The 27,016-nt window shown below is 38.2% G+C and overlaps 1 protein-coding gene across 1 annotated transcript in view; it reads right to left on the bottom strand.

The window, feature by feature from the left end:
• Nucleotides 1–25,345, bottom strand: part of LOC117302283 — a 73,114-nt gene extending 47,769 nt beyond the window's left edge. Inside the window, exons 1-3 of the mRNA XM_033786156.1 lie at nt 24,917–25,345; nt 8,018–8,098; nt 6,435–6,512 (exon numbers count right to left, since the gene is read on the bottom strand). Of these exons, the coding sequence (XP_033642047.1) occupies nt 6,435–6,512; nt 8,018–8,098; nt 24,917–25,216 (459 nt within the window). The 5' untranslated portion in view covers nt 25,217–25,345. The remainder of the gene's footprint in view (nt 1–6,434; nt 6,513–8,017; nt 8,099–24,916) is intronic.
• Nucleotides 25,346–27,016: the final 1,671 nt, after the last annotated feature.

The following is a 27,016-nucleotide window of genomic DNA, read 5'->3' as shown; positions in this document are numbered from 1 at the left end:
CGCTGCTACCTGGACCCAATTTCACAGAGCTGCTTGTAAAAAGTAGATAAAAGCACAACAAAATTGTGCCTACTAGAATAAGGTTACCAGCCAAAATACCATTCCATATTCCACTATTCGCTGATTTTTAGTAGCTCTAAGAAATTGGGCCCTGAGCCCATTTTCATGGCACAGCTTGCCAAAGAATTCTGCACTTAAAGGGCCCTGCAAAGCATTGGAATATTTAAGCCATGAGTGCAGAATTCCAAGGTAACGATCAGTGCCTTGAAAACAGGCTCTGATTTTTGTTTAACTCCAAAACTTGAAAACTTAACTGCCTGATGACATTTTCAAAATCTCATTATTTGGACGTGTAGATGGAATTATCATTCATTAGTGTGAGCACCGTATCAGTTTGTCAGTTTGCAAATCTGTGTAAAGTTTTGCTTCAATTATCAATTTGAATTGTTTACCTCCTCCTTCAGTTTATTATACAGGGGGAAACTAGAGGATTGGAATTAATTTACTCAGATTCCAAAAACCAATGCTTTATCAAAACCAAGGACACACCACTGTTAAGAATAACACATCCAGCCACACCACAATGTTGTCATTTCATCCACTTCATTTATTCTGGTTGTGAAGCTAAGCACTCTCAGAAAAGCAAACTTAATCACTGTACTAGCCAAGAGCCCCATGGAGAGAAGACAAGGAAGGAAGTTTTAGTTCTAGATGTGGGAGGAAAACCCAAGAGAATTATGCCAGGGAAAACCCACACAATCAGGTAGGGACTGAAAACATAGTGCCCCGAGTGGGATTCAAAGCGCGTCCCAGATGTGAAAGGAGCCAAAACATACCTCACCAACCCAACCGCACAAGTTAACCACCAATTAATCTATAATGATAACAGAAATTTAGTGCCTTTATTACAAAATTTATGCTCATTGCATTTTTCCTTCTTTTCCATACAGTGAAAAAGACTATGATTTAGAGACCGTACCAAGGTTTGACATGGCATGTTTTGCACAACATCAATAAATTCTGACATTCACTCCATCCAAAAATGCCCAGACAAATGTGATTGAAGCTAAAGGTTTCCAGTTACAAAAACCAATCCTCGCATGCATAATACAAAACCGTTCCCTGAACGGAATGACTCCAGCTGCCAAGCCCAATAAAATCTGACATTTCTCCAAAAGTTTTCTTTGGGCCTCTTGGAAAGAGGTACCAAAAATGGGAATTACTCAAGTGCATATTGTCTTATAAGAAGTTGCGGTAAGCCACAGTTAGAAAGCTTAGAATCCAGGGTGGTTTTGGAACAGGTAGTACTATCCCCTTCCCTATCTGGCACTTTGCCCCTTTCTCCCTCGGAACTTCTTCCAAATTCTTGGCAAATGGCTATCCTTTAGCAAAATGAGCTCCATTTCCAATGAAATAGTTTGTTCCCTGATACACAAGTACATATTTCATGTACATGTAGACGCGATACTGCAAAACCCTTTGAGTATAGGGATTGCTGTGTCATAATAGCTTTACATTCATGCCAACTTGTTTGCAGGTGCTGCATACTGCTAAGGAGTTTAAATGGTTTCGGGAGGAGAGCCAATGGCACAGGTGACAGTACAGGTCCAAAACATGGTTTAAATGCAGGCCGACTAAAACTTAAATCTTTAATGTTTCCCTTGTGGCGTCTGATTTGATAGTTGAAATTAAAAAAAATGCATCCCCTGTTAAAGTGATCTCCTGGCTGCCGCTTTGTAAACTTGGGTGTGAAATGTGATTCCTAGCTACACAGTTGTATGTCTTCTGACCAGGCCCCTCTAACAAAGATATTGATATTGATATTGGGAGACCTTTAACGTATAGGGCGCGATACATACATGTTTCTTGGTATGTAGACTGCTGGCACATTAAACGTGAGGTTGAGAGGTCATTGGTTCAAATCCCACTCTAGTCAATTTTGAATTTTCATTGTTCACATCAAATAAAAATATACTAATAAAAAGAAAAATGTTACATCCCTCGATAACATTATTTCTGGTGGTGAAGAATGAATTTGCTCTTCCAACAAAAACCAGCATCATCCCTTTAAAAAGAGACTTACAACATCAGACACTCAATTCTTTTAACAGACCCGCGATAATGAAGTGCCAAAATGTCTGACTTCTATGACGTGTAGCATTGACACATGATGTATTCCTGCAAATTGGATTGTCCAGTTTGTACCATAGGAAAGATTGACATAATAAACATTATCACCACATTGGTGGTAGTGAAATGTTTTCAGGAAGTGTGCATGTCATGTGTAATGATAATTCAACAGCTTTTAGAAATAACAGAATAACAAAATTTTAAAAGAGTTTTAATTAGTGTGTCTCCCGATGATGACTAGATCAGGCTAGTTGAAAAGTTCACACCAATGTTATCCATAACAACTAAAGAAGACTACACAATTGTTGCTTGTTCTATAACGTGGTATTACCCCACACAGAAACCAATGTGAATGCCTTTCAAACAACAAGCCAACATGAACAGCAGACTTCACCACCACCATGCCATTCCCACCCTAATTCAAATGTCAGTATTTTTCAGTCCTACCATGGCCTCCATGGTCCTACAAACCAGAGAAAAAAATCACAGGTCCATAGGTTGGATTATGCAGAATCATAACTTGAGCCGGTGTCCTCAATCATCCACAGTGTAGGCCTACTGAGACCAACGGGTGTACATGGTTGTAGCTTCTGCGTTCTACTCTAGAGCCTGAACAACCACAAGCCTGGAAGTACACGGCCTCTGTTGCCCTGATCAGAAACATTTCAGAATGAGTCCATGATGGACTGCTCGGCTGCGTCACGTTCTCCGAGACTAAATCATGTGGGTCACGTTCTCCGAGACTAAATCATGTGGGTAGAATCCACTGTAGTGTTCCCCTCTACTGGTTTTACAGATGTAATATAAATCTTAACAACTAGACCAATAAAGACGACCGTGTTTCCTAGAAGAAGGTTCATATACATGCATAGGCATCATCACTATTTTAAACAGATGGTCGGTACAATATTGTAGAGAGAATTCTCAGTTCATTCCTGAATGTTGATGGTGATCAATCAAATTGCCATTGACGTTGGCCTTATCACCGTCGAAAATGACATTTTTACACTTTTTTAATGAGACTTGTAATTAATCCCCGCTTTCATGAGAAACTTTATCTATTGGAAAATTAGTGCATTCAAAAACTCAATTTGACATTTAAATCATCAAATTTATCATTAATTAACTATCAAAATGGGTACATGTCACAGGCAATTTCAATTGCATTGCTTCCTGAAGCATTCTGTTCTAACAACCTTCATTGCTGATTTTTCAGTGTTAGCATCAAATTAATCTGCAAAAGGTAGTGCATTGCACAACGTTAGCGCAAATTGCGTACCCCAACAGTAGAAAGTAGTACGACCACAAGCCTCTTTTTCTTGCTAACCTGTGAATTTATTTTTGCTATGCTGACCCTAAGTTAAAAAAAATTAAAACTGTGGACTGCTACTTCTTGAAAAAGGGCAAAGCAATTGTTAGTCAGTAACGAGCACCTTTAAAAGGAAAATGCAGAGTTTCTATTAGAATAGTTCAAGGGCACCAAGGTACAGACTAGTGCATGCTGAGGGCCTCTATTGCATTGGTAAAGCATCAGGCATGCATACATGTAGGTATACAGTAACCAGTGTTTAATAAAATGGTTGAAAACAATTCTTCCAGACATTTCAACCTTCAAGCCGGGTGGGAGATGACAACCTTCACATGTTCCACCCTGTTCTCGACGAATGTCATCAAACCGATGTAGCATCTCGCAACATTCATTGATCTGGAAGTGTCGTGGCCAAGTGGTTAAGAGCACCGAGTTCAAACTCTGGTGTTTCTGATCAGCAGAGTGTGGGTTCGAATCCCCAGCCGTTACACTTGTGTCCTTAAGCAAGCAATTAACCATAATGCTTTGTCCTTCGAATGGGGCGTAAAGCCGTTGGTCCCATGTGTTGTGTAACGCATGTAAAAGAACCCAGTGCACTTTTCGAAAAGAGAAGGGGTTCGCCCCGGTGTTCCTGGCTATGGCTGCTGTATGCGCCGTAGCACCTTGTAAACCCTTTTAAGGTGCTAAATAATTGGGTCTCAAAGTTCATCACTGCAATTACCTATCTTTCAGCGCCTTGAGTACCTTGTTTCGTAGATACGTGCGCTATATATAAGACTTCATTCAATATTATTATTATTATCTGTTTGAATTCATAATATCTTTTCAGAACAAGCAAAAACAATTCTCAGGGGATGTTTAAACACCAGCAAGTTATCATTTGAATACTTACTTGTGCTTGATAATATTGGAATTATTCTACACATGCTGTAAACATCTCACTTTAAATTCCTTGCTCAACTTGCCTATAATGACATCCGCAGATCTCTAAAATAAATCTGCTTCACTCAACACAGTATCATATTACAAAAACAAGTACTTTTGGACCCCAAGTCATGGCCCTTCCACAAGTGGGTTGCAGAAACTGTTTAAATGTTTACAACTGGATGACTCACTGCTGAGAATGACTTTCCTGAAATGAAACTTATCAGTAGACTTTGTACTCTTTGATACAATGCTTCAAAAGAAAACATTGTACATGGTACAATGTATGTTACTGAAGTGTTCCAGTGAAACCAGATTGAACTGGGCATACATGTACATACGTAAGTGTGTGTGTGTAAATAATTATTTATGGATTTTTTTTTTTGTTTTTTTTTTGTTTTTTTTTGCATATGAAGCAATAATTTGCAACATTCTTACACGTACATGAATCATTATCCAAATTTGTGGGTGTTGTTCCCCTTAAAATTACGCGAACAAACAATAATTTGAAACATTCTTAAAAACTTGCCAGCGTTCTCCCATAACAGTGGTCCCCTGGCCAAACACCAGTTCAAACAAGCCTGAGGACCAGCCAAAGAATCTCAAAGTGGTCAGGCTTGCTAGATTTTGCCATTATTTATAACACTGTAACAACCAGCCTTCATATTGTGGTATAACCCCACCATCCAATAGCAAACCCTTTCAAATGAATCTCTAAAATCCTAATCCGTTTTTCCACCAGAGGGAATTTACAAATTTGTTAAGGGTGGGTTTTCGGTAGCATGAATGAGCTGCAAATGCTGAATGTTGTTTTATTTAGTATTCTTAAATACCTAAGACAGTTTATCCAATCTGATTGGTCGAGAGGGCATCACGTTAGGGTGTTTGAACAGATGATATAACACCAGTAAAAAGTGTTGAAACATGGGCGTGACACGCGAGCTTGCACCTGTGCTTATAAAACAGTTTCTTCATTCCTATTGGTCGAGAGCAACAGCTGGAACAGTTGTGCCAAATCACGCAATACGCGCAACGCGCACAGCAATCTCCTTATAATATAAGGAGTTGTTTACCCGAGGGCCCTACCATTTCATAGCTGGTGTTGTGTTGAAAGAATTCATTGAACAATTATAATTTTTGCATTTATTTTACTTTTTGACCAAAAAGTGTTGATGTTTTTTGACCGAAAAGGTATTTAAGAATGGGAATCAAAGTGTGTTGAATCGGTTTTCAACTAGTGGTTTAAACCCGGCGAGGCTTGATTCTTAAAAATAAACCTCGACTTCGTCTCGGTAAAACTACCAAGAACCAGGCCTCGGCGGGTTAAAACCACTAGTTGAAAACCTCTTCACCACACATTGATTCCCTTATTAAGTACCAGTGTGAACGATGTGTTCTTAGGCAGGAATTGCTTTCATGGTGATCCCTTAGGTCTGCCAGATTTAGGTCAAGTCTTTTAGGTCAAAGCTTCTGCAGCCACTTGGGTCCAATTCTATCAGGCAGCCAAGCAACCAATGTTTGTTTAATGCACAATAAAAACATTCATTTAGCTGAATGTGGTACTTAAAGTGAGAACCCTTAAGTGAGGCTTGAAGCTTCGCATGGTGTAGTTCATAAGAAAAAATAGTAGTAAACTTGTTCTTACAACTTTGCTAACATAACCAATGCAGTACCACTGAGCGAAAAATGCTCAAACCTAATGTGAAAGGCACTGGACACTATTGGTAATTACTCCCAAAAAATTGTTAGCATAAAAACGTACTTTGTATTGAAGCAATGGAGAGCTGTTGATAGTATAAAACATTGTGAGAAACGGCTCCCTCTAAGTAATGTAGTTTTGAGAAAGAAGTAATTTCTCACTCAAATATTAAAAGACTTCAGGCCTGAAGCCTTTTACGACAAGGGTGTTTTTCTTTCATAATTGTCTTGCAACTTTGATGACAAATTGAGTCCAAATTTTCACAGATTTATTATTTTATGCATGTGTTGGGATATACCAAGTAAGAATTACTGGTCTTTGACATATACCAGAAGTGTCCACTGCACCGAGGTATAATTATGTTTACTGTACCTGTTGGTTGTCAGGATCAAACACCTTGATTCCTGCCAGGGAAATGAACAGTGCCACTGGACGAGACCTCTTGGGATCCTACAAGGGGGAAAACGTTATTAAAAGGTATGAATGGAAATGAAACAACGACAGTTGAGTAAAAACTGGCCCAAAAGTGAGACATCAGTGAGATCAGTTTGGTGCTTAAAGGCACTGTGGACACTATTGGTAATTACTCAACATAATTATTAGCATTAAAACCTTACTTGGTAATGAGTAGTGGAGAGCTGTTGATAGTACAAATTATTGTGAGAAACAGTTCCCTCTGAAGTAACGTAGTTTTTGAGAAAGAAGTAATTTCTCACTAAAATTTTTGAATTTGAATTCGAGATTTGCTTGAAATGAAGCATCTGAAAGCACACGACTTGTGCAACAAGGGACCTTTTTCTTCCACTATTCTCGCACAACTTCACTGACCAATTTTCACAGGTTTGTTATTTGATGCATATGTTGAGATACACCAAGTGAGAAGACTGCAGTTGACTGGTCTTTGACAATTACCACTAGTGTCCAGCTCTATGAAATTGGGTCTTGTTGTACAAAGCCTAAGCATTGTGCCATACCAGTCATTCAGAATCGTCTATGGGCATTCGCTGTCTATGCAAAAGCTTTTCCCTCAACCAATCTGAGGAATTTAATTTTAAGCCATCATTGTACTAGACATTATTCAACTGTAACTCACAAATAGCTTGTTGTTCTTGACTTTCCGATAAAAATGTTTTGCAATGACTCTGCAGTAATTTGTGATCTGTCTGTAGTCATAATTCAAGCTAATTTATTGCCGTAGCATACGCAATATTTCACAAGTACTGGTCCATTAAGTATCGGCCACAGAAACACACACAAATCAAAACACTCATCAAGCACTGGGAATGGCAACATGTTTTCATCGCTCATTGCGTCTCAAACCTTGAATATGTGTTAAAACATGTATAAAATTCTAGGGTTGAGTGGGTAACGATAACACTCAAGAATATTGAGCATTAAGATTGGGGTTTCAGGGGGAAACCCTTTGATAGACCCTGGGGTTAGAAGCTGGGATTAGACCCCTGGGGTTTTAGACCCTGAGGTTAGACCCTGGGTTAGACTGTTGGATGAAACCCTGGGGTTAGACCAATGGGTTATACTCTGGGGTTAGACCCAGGGGTTAGACCCTAGGGCTAGTACTGGAGTTAGACCATGGGATTATACCTTAAGGTTAGACCCTGGCATTAGACCATGAGGTTTAACCCTGGGTTTGACTGTTGGGTGAAACCCTGGGTCCCCAGGGGTTAGACCCTGGGGTTAGACCCACGAGTTATACCATGGGGTTGGACCTTACGGTTAGACCTGGGGTTAGACCCTGGGGTAAGACCCTGGAGTAAGACCCTTGGGTTAGACCATGGGGTTTGACTCTGGTTGTTAGACCCTGGAGTAAGACCATGTGGTTAGACCTTAAGGTTAAACCGAGGGGTTAGACCCTAGGGTTTCACTCTGGGGTTAGACGGTAGAGTAAGACTTTTTTATCCGATTAATTTTGACAAAATAGAGACTATGTAGATTACCTGGAGGGACTGTAACTGAAGCCGTACAAACTCTGCTCTATTATTCGGCTGTAGGTGAGCCACTGAGAACGATCCTACATACTGTAAAATCAAAAATATAGAAACAATGATGACAAAAATTGGTTATTACTTCACAAAGCAATTTGCAATATAGGTCAACCAACAAATAATTATGTTCAAAAGTCAATCACCCTGCTCAATGCAACAGAATGTAAGTACCAGTTGGTAAAAGGTGTTGTTGTTGGTTGCATTTGGCCGTTAACTCAACTCCCAAACCTTCAGGCCTAGACTCACACGGAAGACACGAAGGCAACGGAGGCAATGGCCTCATGATCGTTACTTATTATTTATATATTTTGTATGTACATGTATTCTACTTAAAGAGGCCAGACCCTGTACAAGCCTAGGCTTCCTGTCTGCGACCTCCCCATACTGTTATTCGGTTCTATAATTATTTGTCCCTTACATTGTACATGTACAATTGGTATGGAAATAAACCTGAACCTGAACCTGAATGTGGTCTTGGCCTTGGTGCCCCTATAAAAGTTTCCAATTGACTTTAAGATTTTCCAATGAAAGTGCCTTAAATGCAAAATGAAAGAAAGTGGCCTTGCCCTTTCAAAAATAACATGCCAGGCCTGTATCTTGATGTATTTTGTTGCATTTAGCAGACAAGTGATTTAGGTGTTGGATTTTGTTGTATTTAGCAGTTTTACTTAGTTTTCTTCTTGGCAGTAGACCTACTATTTAAAGCAGCTGCTGAAGACCATCAGAGTTTACTGATCGAAACGTTGAGCTGTCAACAATCGGTTATTCTCAGAACCACCACTGCATGGTGCTAACGCAAAATTGCTCCATGACCTGATTATACCCCACCATGCAAAGATTCAAATCCTACTGAATGTATTTAGCAAGGTGAATTTAAATTCGTTGGGGATAGATTCTGTTGATTTAGCAGGTACATGGCTCCTGTGTAAGGTAAACTCACCAGAACACTTAAGGCCAAGTAAAAAAAAACATGTTTCGCATCCCCGCCCGCTTCCTTTTTACAGGCCGCCTCCTTTTTTATTTTATTTTTTATTGTATTTTTTTTTGCACATTATTTTTTTTTTTTTTTTTTAAATAGGGTTATTTTAAATGATCTCAGCAAAAACAATCTGAATGTCTTGTCTGAATGCCTCGACTAAATTGTTTCATTTATGTTTTGTGTATTTCAGCAGTAGAAAAAACAATGGATATTTGACATTTTAACAAAGAATGGCGGCCATCTTGAAATAAAAAGTAAAAAATAAAAAGCCCCTCTTCCTCCTTTTTTTGAAAAACCCGGACGTGAAACATGTTTTTTGTTTTACTCGGCCTAAAGTAAATCTTGTTCCATTCAGTAGAGTAGAGCAAGCACCCTATATGTCCTCATCGTAACACAAACCACTTCACGACACAATGCAACAAAATCACTAGTTGTATTTTGTTTCACTTACATTGCAAACATTGTATCTCGCCTAAAATTTAAATAGTCCAGATTTACGCACAAAAAAGTAGACACAGAGATACAACGTTTTTGCACAGAGCATCTTCCTGCGAGATATTAATTTGTTGCAAAATTCAGAATATGTACATTTTTGCACTGTCACAATGATATGCTATTTTTAAAAAGAAACATAACAAAACTCTTTAACCTTTTAAAGGAGACTAAGGGACTAATCTCCAGACTATGTTGTGTGTATATTGTGCATTGCAATGAACCAGACTAGCCATTGGTAGACTCCATCCGAGCCAAGGACAAAGTAATTCTAGAGCAGTAAGTTCTAATTACACCAAGCTAATTTGAATGCAAAATGTTGCACTACAAATCACCTGCCCCTGGGAAGAAATTTGCTCCAACACAAATATACCATCTCGTTTACTTCTTGTAGTCCATGTACATGTCAACCATACAGGGAATGCAAACACTGGCTGAAAATGATACAGCAAAATACTTTTGAACTGCAATGTGCATGGCACAAACTGCAAGTGCAATAACACCCAGTATGATGTTTGATGAATGTGAAGATGGGATTTGGGTTCCCCTTATTCTAGACCTAATGTACATTGTAGAACCTGCCAGATATTCCATGTCAGGAAGCTTATGAGGCTAAATATCTTTCTCCCATAGATGACTGTTTACTTCTTTCAAGAAAATTTGAAGGCTCTACATCCTGGTCTAAGGAGCCTTTAAGAAATCCTAAAAATCTGGGGGAAAAAAATCCTGAGAAATCACATTTTGCTTCTGCCCTTGACCAACCTATTTCTCTTCCTTTGGACCTTTGTCATGATCTTGTATCATGAAAGCAATTGATACAATTTTCCCTTAGAATCATAAATGACAGAGTTATTTACTTTGAGATTGAGCTACCCCCTATAGTAGAATCCAAGTATGCAACACATGTATCACACATGTCCTACATGTACAATGTATACTGTAAAATATTGTCATCAAGTTTAATAGTATAGATTCAGTAGAAACTCCACCTTGACCTTTCACCTTTACCTCCTTAAAAGGTCATGCGCTGGTCTCCTACTGACAGGTCGCTACCTGTAACACAACAAGACATTAGATATCCCAGTGCGGTGTTCGGTAACCGTTGAATGCTGCATACCGTGAAGTACGTAATAATTTTGATCAATCTAATTTTCCAGCAAGCCTGCCCCCTACTGCCTCCAGATATGAACAACCGGCTCCCTCCTGAGCAGATGATGCGTCAGACGTCAAACACTGCATTGGGTTTTGTTTTCATGTCTCAAGGATTTCAAAGCTGGACATTTCTTGAATGCTAGAAACGTTATCAGAAAGAATGTGATACTTTTGATTTGACGATATCATTAGTTGTTTTTTAAGAGAGTCATTTATACATCAGTGACTCAAAGAGCTTGGTTTTGTTTTGTGTCAGGTTTGCCGTTCCTTAAAAACAAGGTACAGAAACTTAATAATTAGTCTTCAAACATGTTGGTTTGTTTTGTAGTTGTGGGTGGGGGTCAGAAGAAATTTCTGCTTTAAAAAGAAATTGCAGTTGGCAATTTCATCTGCTGTTTTTTAACTACAAAGTAAGTTGTGTGATGGAAGCCATAAACTCCTGAGCTGGGAAAATATTGTTCTTCAATTAGAATAAGACTTGACCTCTATTTCTGGTAACTTGTAAACAATTCAGGATTTTGCCCAACTGGCGTTTATGTTTTTATTAAACAAATTATCAAATTGTTGCACAAATAAGGGCGTGATTAGCAAATGAGGTTTCTTTAAAAAAAAAAATCCCCTCCCAAGTTTTAATTTTGCTTCAATACTAATTTTAACAATTTAAAGGAACACGTTGCCTTGGATCGGACGAGTTGGTCTATAAATAGCGTCTGTAACCCTTTTTTATAAAATGCATATGGTTGGAAAGATGTTTTAAAAGTAGAATACAATGATCCACACAAATTTGCCTCGAAATTGCGTGGTTTTCCCTTTACTTTGCGAACTAACACGGTCGGCCATTTATGGGAGTCAAAATTTTGACTCCCATAAATGGCCGACATGTTAGTCGACGAGGTAAAAGGAAAACCGTGCAATTTCGAGGCATGTTTGTGTGGATCATTGTATTCTACTTTTACAACATCTTTCTACCCATGTGCATTTTATAAAAAATGGTTACAAATGCTTTTCAAATACCAACTCGACCGATCCAAGGCAACGTGTTCCTTTAACAAACAGATTTAAAAAGTGGAAAAAAAAGAAAAAAAACTTGCATGAATTTTTCAATCAACTTGTTTTCTCATTAATTTTGTAAAAAAACACTTTTAATCATGAATTTAAGTACTGTTTGATGTATGCGATCAAAGTTACAGACTTCAACTTGTCATTTATTGACAACAATTTTGAGAACAGTCAAGCAGAGAATGCTTCTAAATTTTTTGCAGTATTCTTGATCAAAGACAGGAATGTTTATGATACACAAAATGTTTGTACATGTACAAGTGTATGCAATAATTGGATGTACATGTATTACCATGGTATAACTACCAACAGAATTGAAGTTTGTATCTGGTATGCATGTGCCTCTACATGTACATGTACACAGCAAGCTAGCTGCAGGCATAAATGCATCACCATCTAGTAATTTGGAGGTCACTATATCACACACAGCTGAGACAGGCAGAGAGAATAAGCATTGATGAAGAGCTGTGGGCCAAATACACTAGGAGCCAAAAACTTCACTTGTGTTTCACCTTGGCCTGATTGGTAGGGGGTGGAAGGTAATTACTACAGTCAGACTGATGTTGACATTTGAGCGTTGAATCTGCAGAATGGCATGCACTTCTTGCTGCGGGCAGAGTTAGCATCATACATGTACCTGCAAAATATGGGCAGCAACTCTTGACCTTGATTTGTTCTATACTTGATAACCTGCTTAACGTGGACACCATCTTTAAGTGCCCTTGTGACTGTTATAACATGTACGGTTAAAGGGAAGGTACGCGTTTGGTAACCACTCTTTTAAATATTAATGAAAAAGTTCGGTTAGACATCAGCTTTTGATAAAGCATTTTGAGAAACATTTCACTTTGAAATAATGTGGTTTCATGTATGTAAAAAGATATCAGTTTTTCATGCCCCAAAGTTTGAATCTGAGAAGTGTTACTGGCAGTAATGCTTCTCAGATTGTGTATTCAATTACGGATCATTCTTCCTGTGTAGACAATGCTGAGAAAGCAAACCTGTGTTTTGTGGACACTGTCTTAGAACCATAGTAAACACATTATAATGTGGTTTGCTACCTCCATGGTTTGACACAACTAAGGCATAAAAAAAATGTTATGTTTGCATAATGGGCCCCCAAAATAGGGTAGGTACATGTAGGTAGGGATTTTATTGTTTAACACGGTAGTATACACGATAACAAAACAAAACAAGGCTACACACAACAAATTGTATATTTTTAAACCCTTGATGACATTTATTTTTATGTCTTTAATAGATTTTAATCATTAAATTTCTTCCCTTCATACTTTTAGGGTAGGTCGGGTTACGCCAACATATTTTTTTTATGCCTTAGCATGGTGTAGATAATGAGAAATAAGCTAAAAGTATCTTAAGTAACGCTTGCGGGTACAACCATAAAACTCCTTTGGGAGGAGTGTTGGCTCTGCGAAGAGCCGTTGTGGTCAAATGTTGGCACCTTGCAAACCTCTGCTATACAGATCATGGGGGAAGTATTTGGGTTCAGGAAACACTTAGCAATGTACGTATCCTGCTACATGTTCATGTACAACTCACCAATTTATTTATTCAGAGAGAGTACAATGCATGTACACCTGTTACTAGACACATATCAGCCCAGATACGCCACAGAGGCAATTGCCTGCATGCCCTTGGTCATTGCCTTGGTGCCCATTGCAATGTTCCAGTAGACATTTCCTTCCACAGGGTTTGCCTTTAAAGGTTATGAGAACTAATTATCTTGTGTGTCATTATAGTTTGTAAGAAATAAAAATTATCCAGATTATTTTTTCGTTAAGCCCCCTAGTATTTGTTATTTAATTTGTTTTTGTTTTAATGCAGCACTTCTTGAACGCCCACCAAAAATAGGCCTGATATGCTAGTAGCTTGTGCATCGAGGAGAACCCTGGGCAAGAAACCATTGTATAGCATAAACCGTAAAGGCACTGAAAACTATTGGTAATAACTAAAAAAAAAGTGTATTAGCATAAGAACATACTTGGTAGCGAGCAATGGAGAGCTGTTGATAGTATAAACCATTGTGAGAAACAGTTTCCTCTGAAGTAACATAGTTTTTAAGAAAGAGGTAATTTCTCACTCAAATAATAAAAGACTTTAGGCCTGAAGCCTTTTATTATGCATCTGAAAGCACACAAAGTTGTGCAAGAGGGGTGTTTTTTCTTTCATGATTTTTCTCCAACTTCGATGATAAGTCAAAATTTTCACAGTTGTGTTATTTTATGAACGTTGGGATACACCAAGTGAGAATACTGTCTTTGACAAATACCAAATGCGTCCAGTGCCTTCAAATACTTTCAGTATACGTGTTAAAACAAAATTCCCCCACCCCCACCAGGCCCACACTCCTTCTACCCCCCCCCCCCCTCCACCCTTATTGTCTACCAGTACAAACTTGTAGTAGGTACTTGTCCCATATGTACTTGTTCAAGAGTGCCATTAGGCTTCGTGGAGACTCTGTAAATGAGCATCCTGATAGCCTTAACAGAGATATAACAATAGAGTGGAGGACACCTGGTCGATGACAGCCAGGACAATAGGATGATGCATTCTATTGTTTACAATCACACTACAGACCTGACTCATCCCATCATCATGTACAATGATTACATACATTGTACCATACACTATACATTGTACCATACACTAGAGTGCAGTCATAAATGGTTCAATGCAAATTCATCATTTGTACAGAGACCTGGACCCAATTTTGTATTTTAAAGTGGGTAAGCTTAGAAAGTTACTTTACTCAGCAAATATAGATAATGGGCAATAGTCGCAACAATGAAAACTAATGGCATTTAATAAGTAAATTTTGCCCAGGGGATAAAGAATATCATTTGTTTTGCCCTTACACCAATATGTGTTGATTTATGTCCAGCACTATAAACTCAGTAGTTGGCAGAGTTCTGAGAAAAAAAAATCAGGCGAATAATTCTGGTGTGATTCGAATCCATGACTTTTGCATTGCTACATGTAGATCAGATGTCTAACCACTAGACCACTGAGCTAGTCCAGTGGCTAGAGGAAGTTTGAATCTAGATGTTTAGCAGTGGATACTGCAACAATCTCATTGCATCAGGGATAAAGAAAACATTACAAGTATGTTTTTACCCTTACCCCATTTTGACCTTGTGTAGACCTATACTCCATACTTTACTTGGTTCTGTGAAAAATCTTCAGGCAAATCAGACAAAGAGGGATTCTTTTTCTTCTTTCTTATTCAATATGCAGCAATAAGCGGCATGACCAGGATTCAAACCAACACCCCAATGACTCGTACGCAGGACTCCTACCCAATTCGCTATTCCCCTCCTCCATGCCTTCAAACTCAAACTGGTTTTAAACAATACTTTCCCCCATCCTATCAATCTCAACACAGTCTCAATGGTCAAGATGCACAATTTCCCCCAAGCGACATGACCAGGATTCGAACCAACACCCCCAATGACTCATATGCAAGACTTCTCCTACCCAATTCCCTATTCCCCTCCTCGTCACCTTCCAACACGAACCGGTTAGTGATACCAAACTCATCTTCATCTAAACAAGGTCTCAACAGTCAACAGCAATAAGTGACATGACCAGGATTCGAACCAACACCCCCAATGACTCATATGCAAGACTTCTCTTACCCAATTCCCTATTCCCCTCCTCGTCACCTTCCAACACGAACCGGTTAGTGATACCAAACTCATCTTCATCTAAACAAGGTCTCAACAGTCAACAGCAATAAGTGACATGACCAGGATTCGAACCAACACCCCCAATAACTCATACGCAAGACTCCTCCTACCCAATTCTATTCCCCTCCTCCGCACCTTCCAACTCAAACCGGTTAACGATCCCTACCTCATCTTCATCTCAACACGGTCTCAATAGTCAAGATGTAGCAACAGGCCCTTGACAACTGGGCCAATCAAATAGAGACACAAGATGAGTCACCGGTTAGAATAAGCGGCAGGATTGAAACCTTAGACTCCTTCCCATGCTGTGAAGTATCCATTGGTCAAGACACCATATACCCTGCAGGGACTTCCCGAATGAGGCCGAAAGTGTAAAACTACAAGTTTCTCTTCTCCCTATGCGTCATTTTTATCATGCCCCCTTCTGTGAAAATTTGTTCTGTCTGTTTTGTTTTGTGTTGTAGGGTTGGGTGCAAGTAATATCTAGCCATTTTTGGTGTGTGAATGCTATGCCCTCTTTTTGTTTTGTTTCATTGGGTGGGTTGCAGACAAATCTTGAAGTTTGGGGTTTATCAATGCCCCCCCCCCCCCCTCCAAGGGTAGATTTGGCCTTGTTTTTCTTCTTGTTGCATTTTTTGGTTTGGATGCAAAGTATCTGGACATTTTTGGTTTATTATGTCCCTTTCTGTGACGATTTCTTCTTGTTTGTTGTGGGATGAGGTGAAAATACATTCTGGAAATATTTTTTTGTATTATGACTGAGGTCTCTTGCACCATTGTCATGTCCAATTTTTGTCTACTGTTTTTTCCTAGGCATGATATTTGACCTTTCAAAACCAAAGAGGACAATTCTATTACACCAGGTCAACCTGTGTCATTCTGTACACAAATTTTAGAAGTTTTGCCTAAGAATGCCTTCTTAGATATCATATGGAATACAGAAGCGATATATTGTTTTGTATTCCACAAGCATACCTTGTGTGATAACTACGTAATAACACCTGTACAGTCCTATAAAAATTGAGTAGTAAGAAGAAAAAAAACATGATATTTTTCCTCTATGTATGTAAATCTAATTTTCAATCTTCCAAAATCATTAAGACTTTAGTAAATAGCTTGAGTAATTCTCTAAAAAAAAACGATGATGCAGATCGACCCAATGTACTCAAATTCTCCTTTTTGGTTTTGGAGTCATGTTGAATGGAATCATGGCTGGAAACCTCATTCTGGTTAGCACAATTCATTTTGTGCTTAGCTATTTTCTGTACCTACACAGCTCTATGAAATTGGGCACAGATCTTTTATTGTTTGCTTGAAGGCTTACCTCAGGTATGAATTTTCCGAGAGTGTTTTGAACAATTATAGGTCCACACATACATGTACATGTAAACGACTCACTCTTGGGAAATGAAATGAGGGACGTTGATTTGTTTAAAGGATAAGTGAACGGCATCTGACATTAGAAGAGAGTGCAGAATTTGATATTTAAAAGATGGAATGAAGTTATGAAGCATACATTTATTACATTAAATGCCATGATGCACTACTTAGTGGAATAGCATAAAGGTCTGTGTTCTATGAATAGCCCAAGTTGTATAGCAGTATTATGGAATTCGAAAGTGGCGCAGATATTCTTTCAGACTTCACTGAGATGTCAGTCTCTCAGGATTTTATTTTTTTTGCTAGATTTATGGATGAACCACATCTGGCAAAAAAGCTGCAAATATTGACTCTGATTGCGGGCAGCGGACACTATATTGGTAATTACTCAAAATGATTATTATAAAACCTTACTTTGTAATGAGTAATGGGGAGAGGTTGGTAGTATAAAACATTGTGAGAAACGGTTCCCTCTAAAGTAACGTAGCTTTCGAGAAAGAAGTAATTTTCCACAAATTTGATTTTGAACCTCATAATTTAGAATTTGAGGTCTCGAAATCAAGCATTTGAAAGCACACAACTTTGGGTGACAATGGTGTTTTTTCTATCATTATTATCTCGCAACTTTGATAGCCGATTGAGCTCAATTTTCACAGGTTTGTTATTTTGTGCATATGTTGAGATACACTAAGTGAGAAGGATGGTCTTTGACAATTACCAATCGTGTCCGGTGTCTTTAAAGACACATCAATACAGGGCTGGAATGTATAGGGAGGGTCAAAAAGACTCGGGGGCTTGTTGCTCTAAAGTTTTCATGGAGCAGATATTTTGAACAAGACCTGAATCAAAATGAGATTCAATTCTAACATGAAGAGAAGATTTACCTTCACGGGTACATGTACATGTAATGCAAAACAAATACAATTTGTCATTTGGATGGAACTATATTATGTAAAGCTGTAGGTCCCTTTTGTTGTGTTGTGCAATGCACGTAAAATAACCCTAGGTACACTTATCATTTATAGTCTTAGAGAAGGGGTACGAAAATGGTCCCACACGGTGAGATAGTCGAGTTGTGGCGGTGCTCTCGCGAGATCACTGCTCTCGCGCGAACTGCTGGTTGCCCGACTTTATACTCCCCATTAAATGGGACCGTAGTTGTGAGAGCATGAGTCTCGCGGGCCAGCAGTCTCGCAAGACTATCGCAGGAATCGCGGGCAGAGTAGGAACGCTATCACCGCAACAGACATTTAACGACTTGTCCACAAGTCTACAGTGATGTAGAATTTCTGAACACAATCAACAGGCCTGAAATGCTCAACCCTGAGGGTGCTATCATTGGAAAATCTTATAATATAAGGTTTATGGGAAATTTTGAAAGGGCAACAGAGGACACGTGTCCTTCGTGCCATCAGTGCAATTCCAAGCATGCATCAAGGGGTACCAGACATTGAATGTTGACCAACCTGTTTTAAAAAATCCATTAAAACGAACAGCTCTATTATTGTGTACATAGCTGCTTCTTCCCCCTACATTCTACATTACAGTATGGTGTAATATTATGTGTTAGTTGACAACTTTCTGTGTCATACTTTCTTGTCACAGCTCAGGCTAATTTAAAAACTCATGAATAACAAATTCCATATGAATAATGAATACATCCACCTTCGTAATTGCAGTTGAGTGCACGTAAGTGTCATAACTCCTTCAAAAATGTACACATTTCATGTGTTTCGCTTGCACTCCATGTTCATTACCTTAGGGGAATGTCTACGATTGTATCTACTTTTCTTTTTCAGTATTTACACAACAGTGCATTGGGCACAACAGAGTGAGGCTGGGCAGGGGGCACGTTATTTGTCCGTGTCCCCCCCCCCCCCCAGGGTCCGTGCATAGACTAGAGTAAGGACCTGTAGAGATCTCCGTCCTTACTCTATTGTTACTGGTAGCTTTTGATAATCAGCCAGCTTTCAGAGTAAATTTAATAAAACATTTTTCTTGTAAATAGTTACCAACCCTGTACAATGTCTCAAACTCATCAACAGTCCTACAACTTTTGTCTGAACCATTTACTATGCAGTGAATATACAGGTACTGGGTGGATAATTGGGTCTATTCCTAAATGTGTGCTGTTTTTAGGCAAAAGCTAGTGGTACCAGTTTCTTTACTCATTCATTGTTAAAAATTGCAAATGAGAGTTAGATACTTAATTGGGATTCTGTCCGCATAATTAACACCATTTATCAGCAGATGGTGTATTGATTTGATCATTCACTTTAGACAAGACACAGTTTTATAGGACGATATTATCGTCCAACAAAACTTGACCATGCTTCATCTACAGTACAACCAGTTTATACTGGAAACAGACGTTCATGGAAAATATCTGTGGTTTTTGTTTTGTTTACTTTGGTATTGTGTCATGGTGCAATTTTAACCACACAACATCACAGCAGTTAGTTCTCTCACAGAGGCCTCCATAGTCCTTCACTGCCAATGTACAATGTGTAGTCCCTAAAGTACTTATTGTTTACAAGTCCTGGTTGCCAATTTACCCCTTGGCAAAGAAGATCTGAAACTAAACTCATAACCTCCTTTTATACAGAGTGGAATTCTGCCAAATTACAAACCTTGAAAAAGTCATTAAAAACAACCCATAAAAATCCCATGGATCCTCTTTTTTCAAACACCTGTCACGAATTCTTAAACAAATTGTGTTTCAATCAGATCTACATTTAGTTATTAAGATTGTTCGTTTTTGTGTTTGTTTTCTTTTGCCTTGAATGCTTTGATGGAGAAGGTCTCTTAGCAAATTTGTGTGAATTTATCAATTGTGCACATTTTTAAAAACTGTTTAGGCCTACAGTACAGCAATTAAAAGTAAGAGATTTATGCTGAAGAAAAAAAAATGGAAAGAACACACTTTCTCAAAATGCAAAATATGCATTGCCCATTCTCTCACAACAACAATAATTACAGGTTAAGCCTTTTCGTGCCCCCCCCCCCCTGTGCCTTTTTTTGTTACCACCTGAGTGTCATCTAAATACTATTCTTGGGGAAAACTGTGTTGAATCTAGTTTATAGAATTGTTTGCTTTGTGTTTGTATTCTTTTGCATTAAATGGGCGAAGTCTTTTTTCCTGAAAAGCTTATTCGGTAGGTACAATATTATATGAATCAATGAATGGTACATGTACACAAATGCACACTATTTCCAAAAATATGGGCTCAGCAATTCAGCAAGATAAATCAAGATTGTCAAAATTTATGTTGATATTTAGGTGAAAATGTCTCCCAGAATTTTCTGTTACGAATGAACAAGTTTAAAAAGCAGTTCCAGACAAAAAGGGTATGAAACTGAAAGTATCCACATTTTAGGAGGAATGTTGAAATAATTGCATTGCTACAGTTAAGTATCCCCCAGTTAGCTATTTCAAGGAGTTTGCGCAAAAAAGTATCATCGAGCAGTACCAGAGAAGTAGATCAAAGGTAACACCAAAAAATCTTAAAATCTAAACAAAGTAACAGCTACCTTTTCCAAAAGCAGAGAGAAAGGATTATAAAACAAATCTGAATTTAGACAATCTTTTGAAGTCTCTCACCCTAAATATTCTGTCATCCTCTCAAAATGCTATCAGGCCTCATCCCCCTGCCTCCTCCCCCCCAAAAAAAAAAAAAATATATATATATATATATATCAAATAATAAACCACAAGGGAAACTATATATATATATTAAAAATAAAAACAAAAGTGTTATCTCCATATCATGCAACTATCAAAACAAAGGCTAAATGGTAAAAACCTAGCATTGCTTTACAGAAATTCTCAACTTCTCCCGGAAGTCTGCAAACAAATAGAGGTCTGAGAAAACCACAGCTGGACAAAGAAGACCCTGTATGTTTTGTTAAAACTGCATGCCATAAAGGCTTTAAACTGGTTCTTTGTGTTGCGTTAAAGATTATTGATGCAAAGATGATGGTATTACATGTATGTACAGTCTGAGCCCTGTGTCTGTTGTCCAAGATTACCTTCAACAGACATCCCAGTTGTCGTTTAAAGTTGTTCAGATTTTAGAAATTGTGGTGCATTAGTAAACCTACTACATGTACATAGGTTTTCCGTAGTCCATACACTGTACTTTTATTCAGGCATGCTTATTTTGTCCATGAATAAAAGTGGGTCTGACCTATGGTGTAGGCTTTAAAAATAGACTATTCAGGTGGCTTAATCACAGTTTTTCTGATTTGTTCAGGGGCACAACAATAAATTGGAAAAAAGACTTAATATCACACCTGTATCTTAGAATAGGAATGTTTTTCAACACTTAACTAGGCAGCTGGACTACTGAGAGAGCAAAGTTTGACTGTGGTTCTTGGATGTTTTAACTGGCATTTGGCCAGTGGGCCACTGTTGAGGGAAAATATTGGACACAGTGAAAGGGACAGAGTAGACAATGAGTTTTGACAACTCAACATAATCAAAGGGGAAAAGAAAATGTTTAAACTACGTGGTATGGAAATTGTCAAACCAGTTAGGCCTATCACACGTCCGGAATTTGATTTTTGACCTACATAGTACATGTAAGACCTACAACTTAGAGCACTTCTCTGCTTACGGGAAAACGTTTGAAGGGACACAAAGACAAGGGCAACAGGGGCAATGACCTCCATTGTCGCCTCAGTGTAATTCCAGGCCTGTTACCAAACAACTTTAAAAATGTACATACAAAATAGAACCTACTTGTGGTCATCAGATGAAGTTGAGGAACCGATTAATATCAAAGTTGTTTATTTTATCTAGATTCAGATCACAACCTGCGGGGTCATGTGTGGTAGTTCTTCCGGTTTATTATAGATTGGTAATATCTATCCAAGGTTTAAACAGACACACATTGGTTGAAGCTGAATTGAACCCCAATCACCTCTCCGTGTTCATCAATTTTAAAAGTATTCCATCCCTGCTAGTGTATTTTTTCTTGAAATATTGTTTTGTTTTAACAAAAGTGTGATTTGATGACAGTTTCACAGGTAAGGTGTGTGTATTGAAACAAAACTGGATATTGAGCTTGACATCACTGACCACCATTTTTGATGACAAACATTCGAATTACATTTGTACACAACCCTCAGCCAATGATAGCTCTTCATACTTCGTAAGCACGTTTCATCAACAATAGCAGCCAATGCAAGGGGTTTAGAGGATAGCTCTTAATTAACTCCTCACCCCCCACCCCCCACCCCCACCCCCCCCACCCCCACCCCCCTTTAAAAAACAAAATAAATACAAAAAATACAAACTTATATATAAATACAAAATATTAAATTATAAACTAAATAATATAAAATAAAACACTGAGGCCATCAAACTAAGGTTAATGCATACCACCATGACTACTATAGAAAGTTACAAATAGTTATTATTTTTGATGTTTGTGGTGTGGTACATTTATTCATTACCAGCAAAACCTCCAGTTTACAATCAAACAGCTGCATATAAATGAATTATTAAACGATTGTGCTGCAATTGCAAAATATCAAATGCAGGCCTGCCATAATGGAGCCCTCTAATTTTCTTTGTTAAAGTCTCTAACTCTATGGTGTCCTGATTCACTTGGTTGAAAGCAATCAAGCGTATTGCAAATAGTACAAGCTTCTCAAAACGGCCATTCATCAAAATTCCACTGGGTATTATTATGGAGCCAATTTTGCAAGCAGATGGCACCATAGTGTAAAATTGACCATGATAGGGGATCAACGGAGCGTGCATTGTTGCACAATGACTGCCTCAGAGCATGGAGGTAGAATTAGAAGAGGGACAACAACGGACAGCGTGGTCCTTGCTCAGTGGAACTGCTCTGCTGAGACTTCTAGACAAAGGGGATTCCCTCAGGAGCAGAAGATTATGATTTCGGGAAAATAGGTGTTTTTTGTTAATGGTGACTTATATGACAACTTCGCTAATAAGGAATGCTTCATCTGTGTGTCGTAAACAAAACATCAGGTACAATAATAACTTTCGGTATGATCATGAAAAACGAATCCTGGAAAACATTCTGTTTACAGAGTGGATTTTAACCACAAAGATCTATAAAAAATACAATGTCACGTTTGTGGGATTCAGTTTGGCCTTGGTCAGACTTACGGCTAATGTAAAAAGTGAATGCTCTTTGCATGGGGGCAGGGAGGCATTGTACATAAGCCCTAAACGTACCCATTATCGAAATCCACCATTTTGTATGATAAGGTTCCTTAGGCAAAAATTGAATTCCTCATCAAGGTGGACTTTAATAAAGGCAAGGAACTGTTAACTTACATTAAATGCATAATGCACAATCCAAATGACTAGGAAACAACCCCAGATAGTTTGGGGATGATTCAGAAAATGAAAGATTGACCGTTCATAAAAGTAAACACCTAGAGATAACCAGTAAGCTAGAACATGTAAAAAAGGTGGACTTTAATAAAGGCAAGGAACTGTTAACTTACATTATGCATAATTAATGCACAATCCCAATGACTAGGAAACAACCCGAGATAGTTTTGGGATTGGGATTCAGAAAACGAAAGATTGACCATTCATAAAAGTAAACACCTTGTAGAGATATATAATAAACCAGTAAGCTAGAACATATAAAAACAGCAACATTTATACAGTTTTTGTCTTACTATTGTCTTAATCCAAACAACCCTTCCAGCATTTAGATACTGAGTTTGACAGATGTCGGCCACTTGTAACTATTCAGCCTCATTTACTCAGATGAGATGTTGTCTGGGCACATATATAATAAAGTCATTAGGCCTATAAAGCGCAAAACTATTTTGAGCTGAGAAAAATTTTATTTCTAAGGAAGCAATATAAACTGTCATGGTTTTTCTATTTGATAACCTGATTCTGCTAAGCATGAATGTCTGTGCTAAGTAAGCTTTTGTGCTCATTGGCTTTGTGAAATTTGGCTTTGTCCATTGTTTTGGTTACTGTATTGTTTTTTATATGATAAGCAATCATTTAGCCTTCGTGTCGGGAAGTCCTAAATAAAGCAGTTTATCTATCTGATTGATAAAGAATAATTCTAACTCTGTCCAAGTCTTTGTTTAGCTAATGAATATTGATTATTACCAGTCAGGATCCAAATCCCTACAAATGTAATTATTAAACTTTCTTACCACACAAAACTTTGTTCCACCTCATCCTCATTGAATCAGATTTTAACTATATTTAGGATCTACGTATACAATGTACTTTCATTTGGGAGTATGGATGCTGGCTGGGCCATGGGCCGCGGTAGTCTGCGTTGTACGTGGTTGTACTGTCGGTCGATGCTTCTGCCACCAGTTGAACACCCTTTCTTTATAATTCACATTGGAAGTCTGAGATCTCCAACAGAATCAACCAACCAATCAAGCAAAGCGATCGACCAATTGTGTCTGACATACATACTTGGAAGAATTATATTTGAACCTCCAAAAATGGAAGTTTCTACTTAGTTAGTTGCGATGATCATAACCTTTGTAGGGTCTTATATGATCATCTCAACTAGGCCCACTTCCAATTTATACTAGTAAGTGTAGTGTATAAACTAGTTCATGCTTAGTTTTCTTGGAAAAGTTTCCGTATGGCACCACCACTTTTTCATTCGATATGAAACAATAAATTATCTAATTACCTCAATGAGATATCCCCTTTTGTAAAAAAGAGTGAAAAAGAGGCGGCGCCATACGGAAAGTTATCTGTTTTCTGAGTACTTTCTACTCCTAGAACGATGAGGTTCGTTCATGGAGACAATAGCAGAACGAACCTCATACTCTGTTCTGAGTACTTTTTAAGTAGAAAGGTATGGTTATCACAACTCACTAAGACAAAACTAATAAATACAGTTAATCAAATTCTACAGGTGCAATAGACGTGGAGCTAGCTACATACAAATTTAAATCCACAAAACCTAATTTTTTTAACTTCTCCATGGGCCTAAAACTTGTTGGAAAATATAACATCAGACACGTTTCTGTAATGTAAACACATATTTTTTATGTGAATACCCACACATTTTTATTACAAATACACCAAACAAAAATGTATCCTACCTCACACGTTTTTGCCACCCCTTTTGTGCTCCACTCATCAGCAAAATCCACGCCGTTACTCGGGCCGGCCTGTCCCCGCGTGCCATTGCGGGGACCGCCCGGTGAAGGCACGGGGCTTCCTCGGAGTCTCATCCCCGCTAAGCTGTCCGGGTCGGGTTCGGAGCTGTGTGAACTAGAACTGGACACAGACACGTCGCTCAGCAAACGGGCTCGCCTTTCTAAATAACTGGCTCTCTTTGATGACAAGTCCATCCCACTTTCTTCCTCTGTGACTGTTCTACTTCCTCTTACGTTAAACATTTTTGATTTGATGTTTTGATCACAGGAAATTTTAGAGTCAAAAGTTCTGTCAAAGTTCGTCCATCCTGTCTGATTGTTCCATTCTTCCACAAACACGAAACGCAACGAACGATTGCTTTCGCTGCTAGCTACACGTTAACTCAAGCATTGCGCATGTGGTACATGTACACAGCTGGGGATATGTTTTCCATACGTCACTTCCGGAATTCCCCAATCAAATTCCAATCAGTAAGGAACCCGTAGTTGGTGTCAGTGAGGGCCGCCGGTTTGTGGCAGGGTTTTTTTACCAGGACGAACGTGGGCAATTATCTGCACACGTTCGTCATGGGAAAAAACGCCATACACCGGGGTCGACCGGGGGGGGGGGGAAGCTAATCGAACGCACCCATAGTCAACCACTGGGCGACTAGCCTAGGTTCGAGTCAAAACTAATGGTCAACATTTTACTAGTTAACCACGGTGCACACTCTAACCTTAGTCTTTGCTCGAACTTGCTCTCTAGTGGTTTCATTATAAGCGCCACCATTGTTATAAACATGAAATGCATTGTTCATAAACTCAGGATTGTTGAGAGGCGTGGGAGGGGCGTGTCTATAGAAAAGGTACCGACCGTGCTTGGATAATAACTCGTTTAACCAAAGTTGCAGAGGGTGGTTTGTAAAAATTGTATTAAATTTTTATTTAGTTTCTATAAATTGCTGAGGCAAGACATGTTTTGGTATAATATATAATGTAAGGGGAAGGGGTGGTGAGGAGGACTTGATATTGTTACAAGAAAGTCCTCAAGCAGTACAAAGTGCAATTACTTCTAGCTCAAGAAGGCATCAGATACATTAAATGTATTTAGATGCATTACCAAAGAATCGATTGCGATTTTAATTCACACAAAGAAACCTAGAGGTGTGTAGCAGGCGAAAACCAAAACTATAAGCAAATACAAATTCATTTATTCAAATTATTTAAGATATATTTGTGTAAAATATACTGTTCGTAGTACTGAGATTCTTTGCAACTATAGACGGTTTTCATTTAAAGTGAAACATTTGTTATAAATATGAAAATGCATTATTGATTAATTCCGTATTGTTCAGGGACGGGATGTTCGTATTTATTTATTTATTTTGATTTATTTATTATTTTGTTTGTTATTGTTAAATGAAAAATGTTATTGTTAAATAAAAAAGAATTTAATTTAGAATTTTTGTAAGTACTAATGTTCGCTATTCTTGCATGGTTTAAAGGGTGTGTACTTTTTGTAGGACAAAACACACAATGTCCACAGATTTACACTATAAACTTACACAGTGTGAAGATAATGATAGTAGAAAGCTTCCCTGAAAATATTACGTGCTGAGGTGCTGTAGTTTTTGGGAATTGAGTAAAACAATGTAATGAAATAATTTTCGTCTCATGAGACCAAAATAATTTTAAGCATTTACAAACGTATTTTCATGACATTGTTTTACTCATCTCTCAAAAACAACAGCACCTCAGTAAGTAACATTTGAAGGGAAGCTTTCCACTATCATTATCGTCAAACCCTGTAAGTTTATTGTAAATCTATGGACATTTTGAAAAAGTACCCAAATCCTTTAAGTGACATCGAAATCCAAATTACTTGAATGTTAAGAATATCTGTTGATAGAAAAAAGAAAAAAAAAAAGTTGTGAGAAACGTCTCCCTCTAGGGTTACATAGTTTTCTTTTTCTCACTCAAAATATTAAAATACTTCATGGCTGAAGCCGCACATTAGGCATCTGAAAACACACGAATTTGCGCAAAACTATTATTAATAAAACC

This window comes from Asterias rubens, chromosome 18 (assembly GCF_902459465.1).
Source record: "Asterias rubens chromosome 18, eAstRub1.3, whole genome shotgun sequence".
Classification (NCBI taxonomy): domain Eukaryota; kingdom Metazoa; phylum Echinodermata; class Asteroidea; order Forcipulatida; family Asteriidae; genus Asterias; species Asterias rubens.
This window is presented reverse-complemented; position numbering and strand designations above follow the sequence as displayed.